Source organism: Danio rerio, chromosome 3 (genome assembly GCF_049306965.1).
Source record: "Danio rerio strain Tuebingen ecotype United States chromosome 3, GRCz12tu, whole genome shotgun sequence".
Lineage (NCBI taxonomy): Eukaryota > Metazoa > Chordata > Actinopteri > Cypriniformes > Danionidae > Danio > Danio rerio.
In genome coordinates, this window is record NC_133178.1 from 54,469,239 (window position 1) to 54,483,584 (window position 14,346).

At 35.6% G+C, this 14,346-nt stretch overlaps 2 protein-coding genes across 5 annotated transcripts in view; one reads left to right on the plus strand and one right to left on the minus strand.

Annotated features, from left to right (window-relative positions):
* aatka (apoptosis-associated tyrosine kinase a) overlaps positions 1-14,346 on the minus strand; it is a 154,684-nt gene that overhangs the window by 51,458 nt on the left and 88,880 nt on the right. For all 3 annotated transcript variants that reach the window (XM_001344016.10, XM_073945017.1, XM_068219437.2), the window contains exon 2: positions 4,758-4,891. In XM_001344016.10, coding sequence (XP_001344052.6) covers positions 4,758-4,891 — 134 coding nt within the window. The remainder of the gene's footprint in view (positions 1-4,757; positions 4,892-14,346) is intronic.
* The window catches only part of LOC100150142 (4-galactosyl-N-acetylglucosaminide 3-alpha-L-fucosyltransferase 9-like), a 144,769-nt gene continuing 135,208 nt past the window's right edge, over positions 4,786-14,346 (plus strand). Inside the window, exon 1 of one of the 2 annotated variants that reach the window (XM_073945037.1) lies at positions 4,786-4,979. The gene's annotated coding sequence lies outside the window, so the exon portion shown is untranslated. Of the gene's footprint in view, positions 4,980-12,522; positions 12,629-14,346 lie in introns of those variants that run through there. The other variant, XM_073945038.1, reaches the window with a different exon arrangement.

Consider the following 14,346-nt stretch of genomic DNA (forward strand, 5'->3'; position numbering starts at 1 on the left):
ACCAAAAATGAAAATGTTTTCATCCAACATGTGATTTCTTTTTCCTCAGCTGTGTAATGTGAAGCGGACGCTGACAAGGGAGTGTGAACCCAAACGCGGGTTTATTAAACAGAATGGTCAGGCAAGCAAAAGTCAACACAGGAGCAGACAGATATATACGAGCAATTCAGAGTCGTGGTCAATAAGCAGGCGAAAGGTCAGTAGAGGCAGGCAGCAACCAATGTAAACAAACAAAATAAAGCAAGGGTCTAATAAACACAAGGTAAGGAAACAGCGTCGTAATGTAGAGATCTGCGTGGTACTAAATTTTGAATCCCGCTCCCGCCTGTACCTGCCAGGTTTTAGCCCGAACCCGACCGCTCCCGCTTATATTAAGCATTTGTTGTCCCGCTGCCCGACCCGCCCCGTTTTCTACTACCGTTTTCCCGCTGGAAAGAGCGGGGGGAGAACAAAACCGAAAACCACCCAGAGTACAGAGTCCAGACAGCCTATAACAAGCTGTCTGTAAAAAAACACACATACACATAAGCACCAAGCACACACAGGCAAAGCTCTTTCTCTCATTCGCGCGCGCACTAACACACACACACACACACACACACACACACACACACACACACACACACAGCATTGCGCTATTTCATTTACACACATACATACGCGTGCCACTCGGGAGTCGGGCGCAATATTCCTTGACAGCCCGCTTCTGTCCCAAATTAAACCCGCTACGGATCGCTCCCGCGCTTTATTCGAAAATTCAGAATGAATACCTCTATCGTAATGTTCACTAGACAGCTAACAACACTGAGGTGTGTGTGTGTGTGTGTGTGTGTGTATGTGTGTGTGTGTGCTGTATTTAAAGTCCATCTAATCAGTCCTTGAGCAGCTCCTAGCTATGTGAGTGTAATCAATTGTGATCTGGAACAGGTGTTTGTGAGGGGTGCATAACTGGACCTTGTAGTCGATATACCGGCAGATATGTAGTCTGTTAGCAATCTGCACAGGCTGGATCGCTGGAGACCATGACAAGCTGAACATTAAATATGTATTTAAATAAAACTATTAGTTAATAGTTACCACTGTTGATATTCAAAATAAATAAACAAAAACACATACAAACAATTCTAAATTAATTTAGGCCTTATGAAGCTAAACGATTGATCTGCGCAAGAAATTAAACATTATTTGCAATATTATTAGCTTTAATACAGCTTGGGCTAACAGGAGAATGAGCAAGTGCATACTAAGACATTTAATTAATTTAATTCTATATTAGATACGATTGAATTTACATACAGTAATGTCAGTTAAAAACAGAAATAAAGTCTAAGACATGTAAAAATTTCAATTAATCCCTTATGATTCAACAAAATCAATGATGAATTGCATTTATTCATAGTGATGTGCTTGTACTGAAGTATGTAGCTACATAAATATCTCCAATTTAGGATTGGAATGCTTTAACACTGGCTATTTGGGGTTCAAACAATGCTTTCATGAGTTAAAAAAGCATGTACAGCTAGAACACTTAAAGCAACACATATCACATAACCATCTCGAATCTGCAGTTAGTCATCCCACGGCGAAATATGTTTTCTTTTGCTTTGCTCGGGGTCATTTTTTTTATAAACGGGTCAGCTTGTTTCTGTCTGAACGCCCATACAAACACAGACAGACCTTGCACAGGGTGGCATCCCTGCCATCTCCACACACACACACAGCACCAAATGCCATGGTAATTATCAGTGGCACTGTGACTCTCTGGTCTGAAGCGTGTTCACAGTCTGCCGTAGACATACCATCCACCCACTCCCAGATCCTATTAAAAACAGACCGTCCAGACACACTATTAGCGCGCTGTATCTATGTGCTTATGATGTACCATTCTGCCATCAACAGACTGACGCTTTAATCCTCAGCTGTGTGTTTGCCAAAGCCAAATCTGATAACAACTTATCCCTTAGTCCATGTCTGTTCATATTTTCTGTCAGACACCCATGTTTTCACTAATTTCTGGTCTTGCAGACCAAAACCTATTTCTATTAGGCTGAGGGTTCGGACACCTGAGCAGAATCATGTCATGTTTCAGACAATGTAAACAAGGACATGGAGATTTTTGTAAATGCTGTTTTTCAGTTATGTTAACTGTCAATATGGCTTTTTTTATTGTGTATTTTGGTTAGATTGGCTTGTGCGTCTTGTAAACAACTATGATCACTGGGCATCTGTCATCATACAAAGGAAATGACAGCACAGACAAGCTTAAAACTTTGAAATTGCAAACTCAAATTGACTACACAGCAAGTGTATTGGTCCCACTTAATATTAAGTGTCCTACTATGTACTTACAGCACTTTGAAATATAAATACAATGTACTTACTGTGCTCATAATGTGTTGAAGAATACTTCTGGTGCTCTTGAGGTGGGATACTGGTTGGGTTATGGACAGGTTTGTGGTTTGGGTGGGTTTAAGGTGTAAGGGATGGTCAACAGCGTGATTATGCAGTACATGTAATTACACAAATCTATTTCAGATGTAATAACATGCAAGTGTTTGATCAAGCATAAGTACAATGTAAAAACATGTATTTGGACATTAAGTACATTGTAACAAATTATTAATTTCAGTGTAAGTACACAAGAGTTTAGGCCACAATATAAAGCAGGACCAGTATGTTTTAGTTTATCAATAACTGATACTAAGACTAAAACTATTGGTCAAAATAAAAATTCATTGAATTACATTAAAGAGCCCCTACTATGTTTAAAAGGTCATATTTTGGTTTTGGGGGTCTCCAACAACAGGCTGATATGCATGGTCAAAAAACACTTTAATTGTCTTATAATATGTATTTGTTTCAAACTAATTATTCTAACAACTCCCATTTGATTTGTTCAGCAATTAATTTGTTCCCAAACCCCTCCTTAGCATGATTCTAATCTGTGCTGATTGGTCCAATGACCCAGTCTGTTGTAATTGGTCAACTAAGTTCAGTGCAAAACAGAGAGAAACGCAGTTATGAAGTAGCACCTGCACGTTTTACCTAATTTGGCACTACATATTTGGTGATGTACCCTATCGATTTCTAAATGTTCAGGCAAAAGACTAAAACTCAACACGAACCATCGACTATTTTGTTAAAGAATCAATAGTTTTAAACAGTAATTTTTAGATTTAAACCTCAGCTGGATGTTTTCATTCACTTAGTGCTGTGCTACACACTGCATGAAAGCTCATTTCCAAAAACCCATAATAGACGCTTTTTAAATAAAATAAAGAAATTGCAAATAAAAAACTGAAACAAACAATAGTCACAGAAATAAAAATAGTTTGCAAATATAAATAAGTGTTTTCAGAATTAATAAGCAGACATTTTGTGGCAGGAATGCAGCATCCTGTCTCAAAATCAAGATGTAAAATACATAACAGAATTGGTGTGATGCTAAAATAACATTGCAATATTCTTTTCAAAAATGAAAATATTGCAATTTTGTTTTGTTTTGTTGACGTTTTTAGATATTGTTATCTTAGTACTGCTTTATAAGTTTGCATTCAGTTTGAAAATAACTCAGTGCAAACCAACAACATCAGTCACTCAGCATGAGCTTTTAATAATGCTAATGAGAATAAATATTTGATTAGACGCCAGTATGCTTGTTTGGTAGTGCACTTTTGTTCACTTCTGAATGTTTTAAATGTTTCTGTCATGTTGTGTATAGTGTGAAATTGCTTATCACTGAAATTGTGTCTTATTAGAAAAAGTATTGCTTACTTTTAAAAGAAATCTAAATAATAATAATAATAATAATAATAATAATAATAATAATAATAATAATAATAATAATGCAGTTATTTTTTACACAACAAATTAGGCAGCATAAAGTTGCTGATTAAAAAAAAAAATGTTAAAAGAAGGTTTTAAGAATTTGAAAATTATACCATTAACATCTCAGTGAAACTGTAAAATCATAATTTTCCATCATGCATGTTTTGTTCATGTTGATAACCAAGCATCTTATTCACAAACATGTGCGAAAACAATATGAGCAATGAGCTAAATAAACTCAAACCACTTAAACGGGGTAACTAAACAAGGCACAGGTGAACACAATCAATGAATCAAACTATACACAGAAGCAAAAGAATAATTACCTAGCATTTGCAAAACAGTACAAACTAAAAATCCAAAGAACAGAAACCAAACATGACACTAACAAGTTAGGATCATCATTCCGTTAACCTTCTTTAAACATCAACACATTCATAACAAATAAAAACATGGACATTTTTTGAAACTATTCTGCCTAATTGTGTCAAGATGCATAAATTGTATTAAGTTATCACCAGGTTTTCATGTGTTTAATGGATGCATAGCTATTTAAAAACCTGGTTAAAAGAAAACCAAAGTTTCATTCCTCAAAAGAAACCACTGAGAGGCTTTTGTCTTTCACAGAAAAGCACAGCAAGATTGACGTTTTCTTTGTGAGGCTTTGCAAGTTACATGTGTACATGACTAGAAGGACAAATCAAACCCAACAGACTAAATACAATGATCTACTTCTGGAAAAAAATAAAACAAGGTGACACCAAACAAAGAGGATAATAGATTGCTGTAATAAAAAAACTTGAGTCAACTGCTTGTAAGAAAAAAAAAAAGTTAGCATGAGAAGCCAGTAAAGACATTAATTTCTCATCTACTGTAATTTGGAAGGCCGTTTTGATGGATGAAATGACTAATGAAGACTGAGATCTCACCTTGAAGCTGATGTCCCCTTTCTTGCAGCACAGGCAGGCGAGCATGAGGAAGACAAAAGTGAAGAGGCCAGAGAAAGAGACGGCCACCACTGCGAGAGACGACGGCCATGACAGCTCACTCAGCGGAGAGCCACCTGCAGTACAGAAAATACATACTCAGGGTTGAAAAACAATACTGGACTCCGGAGTTCAGGTCACGAAAATCGCTGACCATGTTCAAAAGTGAGTAGTGTTTTATTTCTGTGGTGTTAAATAGACCTTAAATGTCCTGTGAAGTGCATTTTGTTCAATGTGGGACACAACTGAATTCTATCTGCTTGTTAAGTCCTGACGTATCGGTGACGTATGGAATACTGTTTCAAGGTCCAAGCCCTGCTCATTTCAATTGGGAAAATTTTCGTATATGACCACTTTTTTTAGTCATACCACACATTAATGTAAATTTTATATAAAATCATATTGTACACATCAGTCTCTGTGCTTGCTGGATCTCAGACATCAATATTTTAACAATTGAAAAAAAAAAGTTATCACTTTCTGTCCATCTGATATTAGGCATGGACATATATATTGCGATCGTGGTTTTCGAAAGTAATGCATCAATTTGTAAATGTTTATTATTACCATTTGTTGAGTCTCTCCATACAGTTTGATATGACACTTGGACTTATAATAACTTAACAAGCTTAACAAGCAGATAATAACTAAAACATGAAGACAGGGTGGGACATAACGTAGCTCAGCCCCTTTTTAAAAACACAGCCAATTCTGTCATGAACACTCTTGGGATATAGTATGGTAGTTGATATAGTTGATATATTGATATATTTGGTCTTGACGGTATAGATCTGCTACGCTGCTGCTGCATTGATTATTATGGCAGACCAAGTACAGAGAGCTGCTACTGCCAGTATATACACAGACATGCCATCTGAGAATATAACACGCTGCTGCTGCTGCAAACATAATATAGATGTAACCCCCATAGCAGATATAAACACAGGTGAAGTTGGGGTGGAGGAGGATGTCTGAAAATTTAAGCTGATTCCAGCAAGTTCATGGGCTGCCGAGGTGACAGCAACCAATCTTCTGCTCCAAGTCGTTAATGACGCAGGAGCAGTTTAGGTGACCTATCAGCAGTGGTGTAAAGTAACAAATTAAAAATAGTCCAATTACTCTAATTGAGTAGTTGAGCGCCATTGTGCCAAAACTATTTGTAAAATTATATTTAATAGAAGTTTCAAATAATAAAATTATTTATTTTTTTGTTAAAAATGTTTATTTTGCATTTTATATTACTATAATATTAAATATAGTATAATTATTAAATAAGAAATATACTACCCCTCCACTTCTATTGACCATTTGATTGATCCGTTGCAGCTGGATATTATTGTATTGCTCGGTCACATGTTCAAAATGGAGAGAATGTAGAGACGTGGAGCGCAAAATAGAATACTTAAAAAACAACAACAAACAATGCCTTAAAATGAAAACTGCAATGACAAATTGGATAATAAGAGATTATTATCCACTATTATTATTATTATACACTATTATTATCATACTTTTAATTAACTTCTAATGTTTCTAAGCCATATAATTAATTATTCATTATCGCCACCTAGTCACTTTCACTTTTCAAAGAAATATTACAAATGCGGGAGAAATACGGGAAAATACATACACAGAAAAGCGCATAGAATGATAAAATACGATAGAATTAATAAGGCAAAAACGGGCGGGTTTATAGGTATGAGTTGCATACGATGGCACACACATTTGGATTCAAAATCATTTAAAACAATAAAATGCAGTCACACTGCCAAGTGTAAAGTTCATGTAGATGTAGATTTCAAATCATACGTACAGTTGAGGTCAAAAGTTATAAGAATAATCTGAAAAATGTTCTTTTTTTCATTATTGATTAATTAATTATTTTGCCAAAATAAGAGAGATGTATGTTTATGTAAGTACAGACCTGAACATATTTCAGATAAAATAGAAAATAATATTTGGATTTAAAAAGTCCCCTATATACATTTCATTATAACGATTCTTAACCCGGTTAAAACTGACACATTAACAAATAGTCAGAATATTCACATTTTTTTGTAACTGAAATGTTTAATAATCCTTCCATCAAGTTCTATTTTTATACCATATACATGTTTTTTTATAAATTTATTATGTATCATATTGATACATGAGGCCTTTTGGTAACTTTTTTTGAACTCAAAATTATTTAAGTTTTAGTCACAAAAAAGTTTGCCCATAACAGTTTGATAAAATATAACATTTCAGGCAGTTTGTCTCTGTTTATTTTTTAACACTAAACATTTCACAGTCTTTTTTTATTTCACTCTGTGAGAGGTGTAATAGCAGTTTCAGTCAATTGTTCATCCAAAGGCAGACCTTACAACTCTCACAGTATGCATGTGAGAAGTGATTGCATTGCATGGCGTACTTTTGCCCTTTAGGACTCCCATATCTATCATTTTGTTTTGATAAATGTAGTACAGGAAGTACAAAAGCAAGGCATGTCAAGATGCTATTATAATCATTTGGTGAGGAAAATGAAATTGAGAAGAAATTTGGGGTCGGATGAGATGTATTTTTTTGTGACGTACCCTGCTTAATGTAATTATACTTTTACTACTTCATACTATTTCAGTTGTGCTCAGAACTGCAAAACGTATTTGTTTGAAGCATGTTGATGAGGAAAAAAATATCCTTAATTTATGTAGTCATTTTCCTGGGAGAGAACTTGAACCCACATACCACTCAGTAAATGTGCAGTTGCACCCCTGCCTGCAGTTCTTACTTTCTTTCTTGTCTATGGTGATTAAAGTAGATGAATCAGTCCTGTGATTCTTGTCCAATCAAATCGCACATTGAAAGTAAACCGCGTCATACTGAACAACCTCAAGACATGGGCGCTTTAGCATTAAAGCATTAAAATACATAACAAATGTCCAAGAAGATGTCCAAGATCTTTACATGAAATGACCCAGAGACTGTTTATAGACTGCATGTCACTGATGAGAAAATTAAGGATGTGGACTGTATGATGACTGAAATCACCAAACAGCCTAAATCACTAAATGGAACGAAAGAAGAATGGAAAGAAGGGTCGAATGAAGGAAGGGCCGAACAAGGGATGTAAGGAAGGACCGAATGATTGAAGGAAGGGTACACGGGAGTAAACAAACAAAGGAAGGAACGAATGAACGAACAAACAAATGAACAAAAGGCCTAATAGGGCTGGACAATCATTCAATATCAATACATATCGCATAATAATACATAATTCTTTTCAATTTACATTTACATTTACATTTAGTCATTTAGCAGACGCTTTTATCCAAAGGGACTTACAAATGAGGACAAGGAAGCAATTTACACAACTAAGAGCAACAATGAATAAGTGCTATAGGCAAGTTTCAGGTCTGTAAAGTCTAAGAAGGGAAGTATTAGTAGTATTAGTATTTTATTATTTATTTATTTTTTTTTGTACAGTTAGTGTGATATTCAAAGAGGCAATTGCCGATTAGGAAGTGAAGTGGAGACTAAATAGTTGAGTTTTTAGTCGATTCTTGAAAGTAGCGAGTGACTCTGCTGTTCTGATGCAGTTAGGGAGTTCATTTCACCAACTGGGCAGATTGAGCGTGAGCGTGAGCGAAAGTGATTTCTTCCCTCTTTGGGATGGAACCACAAGGCGACGTTCATTCACAGAACGCAAGTTTCTGGAGGGCACATAGATCTGCAGAAGTGAGAGCAGATAAGAAGGAGCAAGGCCAGAAGTCACTTTGTAGGCAAACATCAGAGCTTTGAATTTGATGCGAGCAGCAACTGGCAGCCAGTGCAAACGGACTAGCAGCGAAGTGACATGTGCTTGTTTAGGTTCATTGAAGACAACTCGTGCTGCTGCATTCTGGAGCAGTTGAAGAGGCTTGATATAGTTAGCTGGAAGCCCAGCTAGTCGAGAGTTGCAGTTATCCAGTTTGGAGAGAACAAGAGCTTGAACAAGGAGTTGAGCTGCATGTTTAGATAAGAAGGGTCGGATCTTTCTGATGTTATAGAGTGCAAATCTGCACGATCGAGCAGTTCTAGAAATGTGGTCAGAGAAGTTTAGTTGGTCATCAATCGTTACTCCAAGGCTTTCACCATTTTGGATGCAGTAATGGTTGCCCCATCCATCTGGATTGAAAAGTTATGGTGTAGAGTCGGGTTGGCAGAAACTACAAGCATTTTCGTTTTTGCGAGGTTCAGCTGAAGATGATGATCTTTCATCTAGTGTGAAATATCCAACAGGCAGGCTGAGATACGAGCTGGAACCGAGGGATCATCAGGATGAAAAGAGAGGTATAGCTGGGTATCATCAGCATAGCAGTGGTAGGAGAATCCATGTCTCTGGATGACTGGTCCTAGAGATGATGTGTAGATGGAGAAGAGAAGTGGCCCAAGAACAGAGCCTTGAGGTACCCCAGTGTTTAGATGCTGTAGGTTGGACACCTCTCCTCTCCAAGACACCCTGAATGACCTGTCAGAGAGGTAAGATCTGAACCATTGTATAACAGTGCCCGCAATGCCCAGTGACTCGAGCGTAGATAGCAGGATCTGGTGGTTGACAGTGTCAAAAGCAGCTGACAAGTCCAGCAAAATGAGGACTGATGATTTAGAGTCTGCTTTAGCCAGTCTGAGATCCTCCACGACCGAGAGCAGGGCAGTCTCAGTTGAATAACGGTGATATGAGTTTTAAACCCTTTTCCGGTATTTCGATACAAATTTGCATATATATATATATATATATATATATATATATATATATATATATATATATATATATATATATATTATTTATCATATATATAAGATCTTATACATTATATCATTTGTCGCAGAGTGACGGTCAGTGCTCAGCCGTCAGAAAGAGCGTGATGTACATCATCACGCAAGTGACACCACAGACACGCTGTGAGCGCTCAGCAGCACAGCAGTTGGTTAGCTCCGTCGCAGAAAGTTTGCCCTAAAGTGTGCCCTGAATACAGATGTGAATGAACAAGCTTCCACAAGTAAGAATGCAGACGAATTAATTGATGAGAGAGGAAAAACTAATGCATTGGTGTGGAAATGGTTGGGCTTTTAAAGTTCTGATAAACTTATAGTTTCGATGCTCTGCTAAATGTGAGGGAAAGAGATGCCGACTAGCATCGGGGACACATCAAATCTGTTCCACCCAATAGAACATACTGAGAGTCAGAAGCAATGACAGAAGATGAGGCATCATAAATGTTTAAGCCAACTTGTCGCCTCACCACCATCCACCTTCCCGACACAGAAATCAGCGGTGTCAGAAGAGAAGACTGAAGCAAACGGATGGCTAGAGGCGCCGTGTAGGATTTAATTTAAACTTTGCTTAACACGTGCATATATACCTAGAAATAAATGAAACATACGCAAATACATTTAAACTTGATGCATGAATACTGCATGAATCCACATATTCAAGCACATACATTAACACACACATACATAACTCGATCCTCGCATAAACACTATAATTAACACTCACACATAAGCTTGCTGTATGGCTTGCATTTTGCACTCGCGAAACTTACAAAATGAAATTCACAGACATATTCATCCGGAATCTGGTTATTGCAAACCTGATGAAATAGAAAGAGTGTGATTAACAGAGGTATTCAATCTGTTAAATAATGAAAATGTGTTATATAAAATATTAAATATTAGTCGATATGAAAACTATTTGTTTCTATTGCAAATATTAATGTAGCCTATACTCTTTTAGATTTTTTTTAAATTATTATTATTATAATTATTATTATTATTCTTTTTTTTCACGATCTGGATGTCATAATTGTTTTTTGCATTATTTGTATTGTTAAATATCCAGCATATACAAAAAAAACAAAAAAATTGCTGATAAAAGTTTCTGTTCACATTGGTCAAGCTAACCTCCATGAACTATCTATATATCATTTTAATAAATAAATAAGCTGAGTTTTAGTTTGACAGTTTATTTCACATTTCTTGTTTGTAAAGGTTAAATACAAATAAAAATTAATTATACATTGTTGTATTGTTATTATTAAAAAAAAAGGTTTAAGAACCTGGTATTATTGACTTTGCATATTCAGTTTGCAGAGATTTGTGGGTACAGACATCTATTGTGTGCGTTCTTGGCAGATTTTTCCTGTGTTTTTAATATTGTCCATATCAATATCGGAATTATATCGTATCGACCGAAATTAAGAAATATACCATGATATAAATTTTTGCCATATCATCCATCCCTAAGGCCTAATGAAGGAAGGAACAAAAGAATGAATGAATGAGTGAACAAATGAAGGGAGGAACAAAGGAAGAATGAATGAAGGAAAAAACTAACAAACAAATGAAGGAAAAAAAAAATAAACGAATGAATAAAGAAAGGACAGAACGAACAAACAAAGGAAGGAAGAAATATAGGAAGATAACTGAATGCACTAAAGAATGTTCCCTTTACACATCCCTGCACAAACTTTTCACAGTGTAAAACTCACTACTCTAGAGTACTTGAAAGGTCTACTTTTTACTTGTACTTTGAGTAATATTTACAACAGATAGTTTGAAAAAGCTGCTTTTCAAGTAATGGTTCTTTTACTTAAGTATGATTTTTAGTACTCTTCACCAACACTGAAAAAAAAGCACAGAAAATGTGTTCTAGAAATTTGTTGGTTTTCTTTTCAGTTTAATCTCATTTATTAATCAGGGGTCACCACAGCGGAATGAACCGCCATTGCTAGTTAATTAACTACTGTAATTGACTGTACGCTAATAAATTTTGAACAAAGTAATATTGAACTTTTTTTTTTTCTGTAACACTTGATTATAATGACAACAGTCGTGTGTTATATAATACTATATTTAAAATGAATATTTTTTAAAAGTACTGAGTTGGGCTGCACGACATTGGAAAAATCTGATATTGCAATATTTTATTTTCATGCGATAAATATTGTGATATGAATTCTTACTTGGCTTTGTCTCGTTTCCAGTCTAAAAATCTAAATATTCTTAGATCAAGTAAAAATATTGTTTCGTTTTTAACTTAACAGAAGAAAAAAGGCAAAACTAAAAGTTTTCCTCAAAACAAGCAAAATTATCTGTCAGTGAGCTATGTAAAATAATCTTGTTTCCGCGTTGAAATGTAGATATTTGGACTAGAAACAAGACAAAAGTTCAGAAAAGCTTTTTTTTTTTTTTTTTTTTTTTTTGTGCATAAATGATATAAATGCCTTATGAATACAGTTAATAAATACAATTTTGTTGCTGCAGTGTATCCATTGCAAGTGTGTACACTGCGATATTGATACTGAAACTATATATTGTGTAGCCCCAGTACAGGGTTGTAACTTCATTAAAAATGTTTAATTCACAAATACACGTATAGATGTTAAAGCAAATTTTACTCTGCTATTCTGTTCCACTTAAGAATACTTCACAATATAGCTGAAGCAACTTCCTGCAGACATTGAGGCCTATTTGTGACCAAAATATAAATATAAAAACTTGGGGAAACTTTTTAATTATTACACGAAATATCACTTTTTTTCCTCTTTATCTTCATGAAGATACTATCAGAAGCTATCAAAAGCTGATAAGAGAATAGCACAGGTTATCAAAATGTTTTTTAACAGCGTGTGAAGTAGCGTGCGGCTGCTGTCAGTAATTTGATTTTGTGTGCAACTCATTTAAACAGATCACTTGTCCATGAAGGAACATGATGAAACCGGCGATAATTGAGGCTAAAGCTGCTTTTTCTTTTTGCGGTTGGATCACTGAGACGCAATCTGCATGATGATGAGGTAAAAGGTAAAAAATAAAAACAAATATGAGATGACTCACTATTCATTCAATAATGAAGCACAAATTGCATCGTTTTATCAGTTAATGAAGCGAATAACAGTGATACTGATGTCAAAGTAAATCCAGGAAATGTGAGGTTGTGCAAATGAGTTTCTGAGTTTGACTGGCTGTATATACTACTTAAAGGAAATTGAGAAAACGGATTGTAAACTTAATATTACAAAACACAGATGGATTTCGGAAAACTTGTTTGCAGAAAGGACTTTTAAAGAATGCTGTGGCAAAGTAGTTGCTAATTTATTGTTAAATGGCACCTATGATGAAAATCATCTTTTGAAAGCTGTTTGGACAGGACTGTGTGTAGATATAGTGTGTGCATGGTCATTTTGGAGTGGTAGAAACACAAGTCTCTTTTTTTTTAAATTTCCTGACAGTGGGTAGCTCGATCGCCTCATAGCAAGAAGGTCGCTGGTTCGATCCCCGGCTGGGTCAGTTGGCGTTTCTGTGTGCATGTTCTCCCTGTGTTGGTGTAGGTTTCCTCCAGATGCTACGGTTTCCCTCAGAGTCCAAAGACATGTGGTATGGGTGAATTGGGTACGATAAAAAATTGTCTGTGGTGTGTGCGTGTGTGTGTATGGATGTTTCCCAGTGAAGGGTTAAAGCAGGAAGGGCATCCGCTCTGTAAAACATATGCTGGAAAAGTTGGCGGTTCATTCCGCTGTGGCGACTCCAAATTAATAAAGGGACTAAGCCAAAAAGAAAATGAATGAATGAATATAATAGGATCCAAATCCCTCCAATTGTAAGGCCCACCACAATGTGATGTACCTACTGGTAGTTTCTTATGGGTCACGTCACGGATACTACGTGCAAATCTTTTACAGTCTATGGTATTAAAATGTTACCATAGTAATGCGTATAATCATATCAACAAAACAGGACATGCTCAAAGCAACTACGATTAAAACATCTGTTCAGCTCTCTGTGATCATCAATCCTCATCAAATGTGATCAAGAATGACATTTAAGATAAGATTAAAAGGTTTTTTAAAAAGTGCACATTTGTAATGAATTACATCATGAATTTTACCATCTTTACATTATCAACACAGCCGCATGTCAGTAGAGTTAAAAAAAAGAAGACACTTTTTTTTCACATTTGTTATGCAAAAACAGTGTAAAGTTAAACGCGAGTGTGTGCGTCCGCTGTATGTGTGTGTGTGTGTATGCGTGAACTTTGTAACTAAATTATGTGTGACTCATCATTGCAGCTCCACATCAAATATATCAAATAATCATTGGGAACATTCTTACTGCAATATTTTTCACAAACATTACGTGAAATTTGCTTACTTCATGTCTGTCACTGTGCTGTTTATCTGATGCAGTAAGAGATTAAGGCACACTCTGGCAGGCATGTGGGAACAGGGGGTGGGAAGACCTAGCATTAAAGGCACAGGCAACAAAAACAGCTACATATTGTTCTGAGCAGAACATTCTATTATATATATATTATATACTGCTCTAAAACTTGCTATTTTTTAAATGTCTGGGTGAAAAACTAATTTTTTCCCCATTGAACACAATATATTTTAGAATATATATACATTTGAATCATAAACATGTTAGGCTAAATAATTCAAATAAATCATTGAAAAAACAGGTTTCTTTATAACTTGAGAAGGCAATTTTGGACATTTTCTGTAGATATAAACTA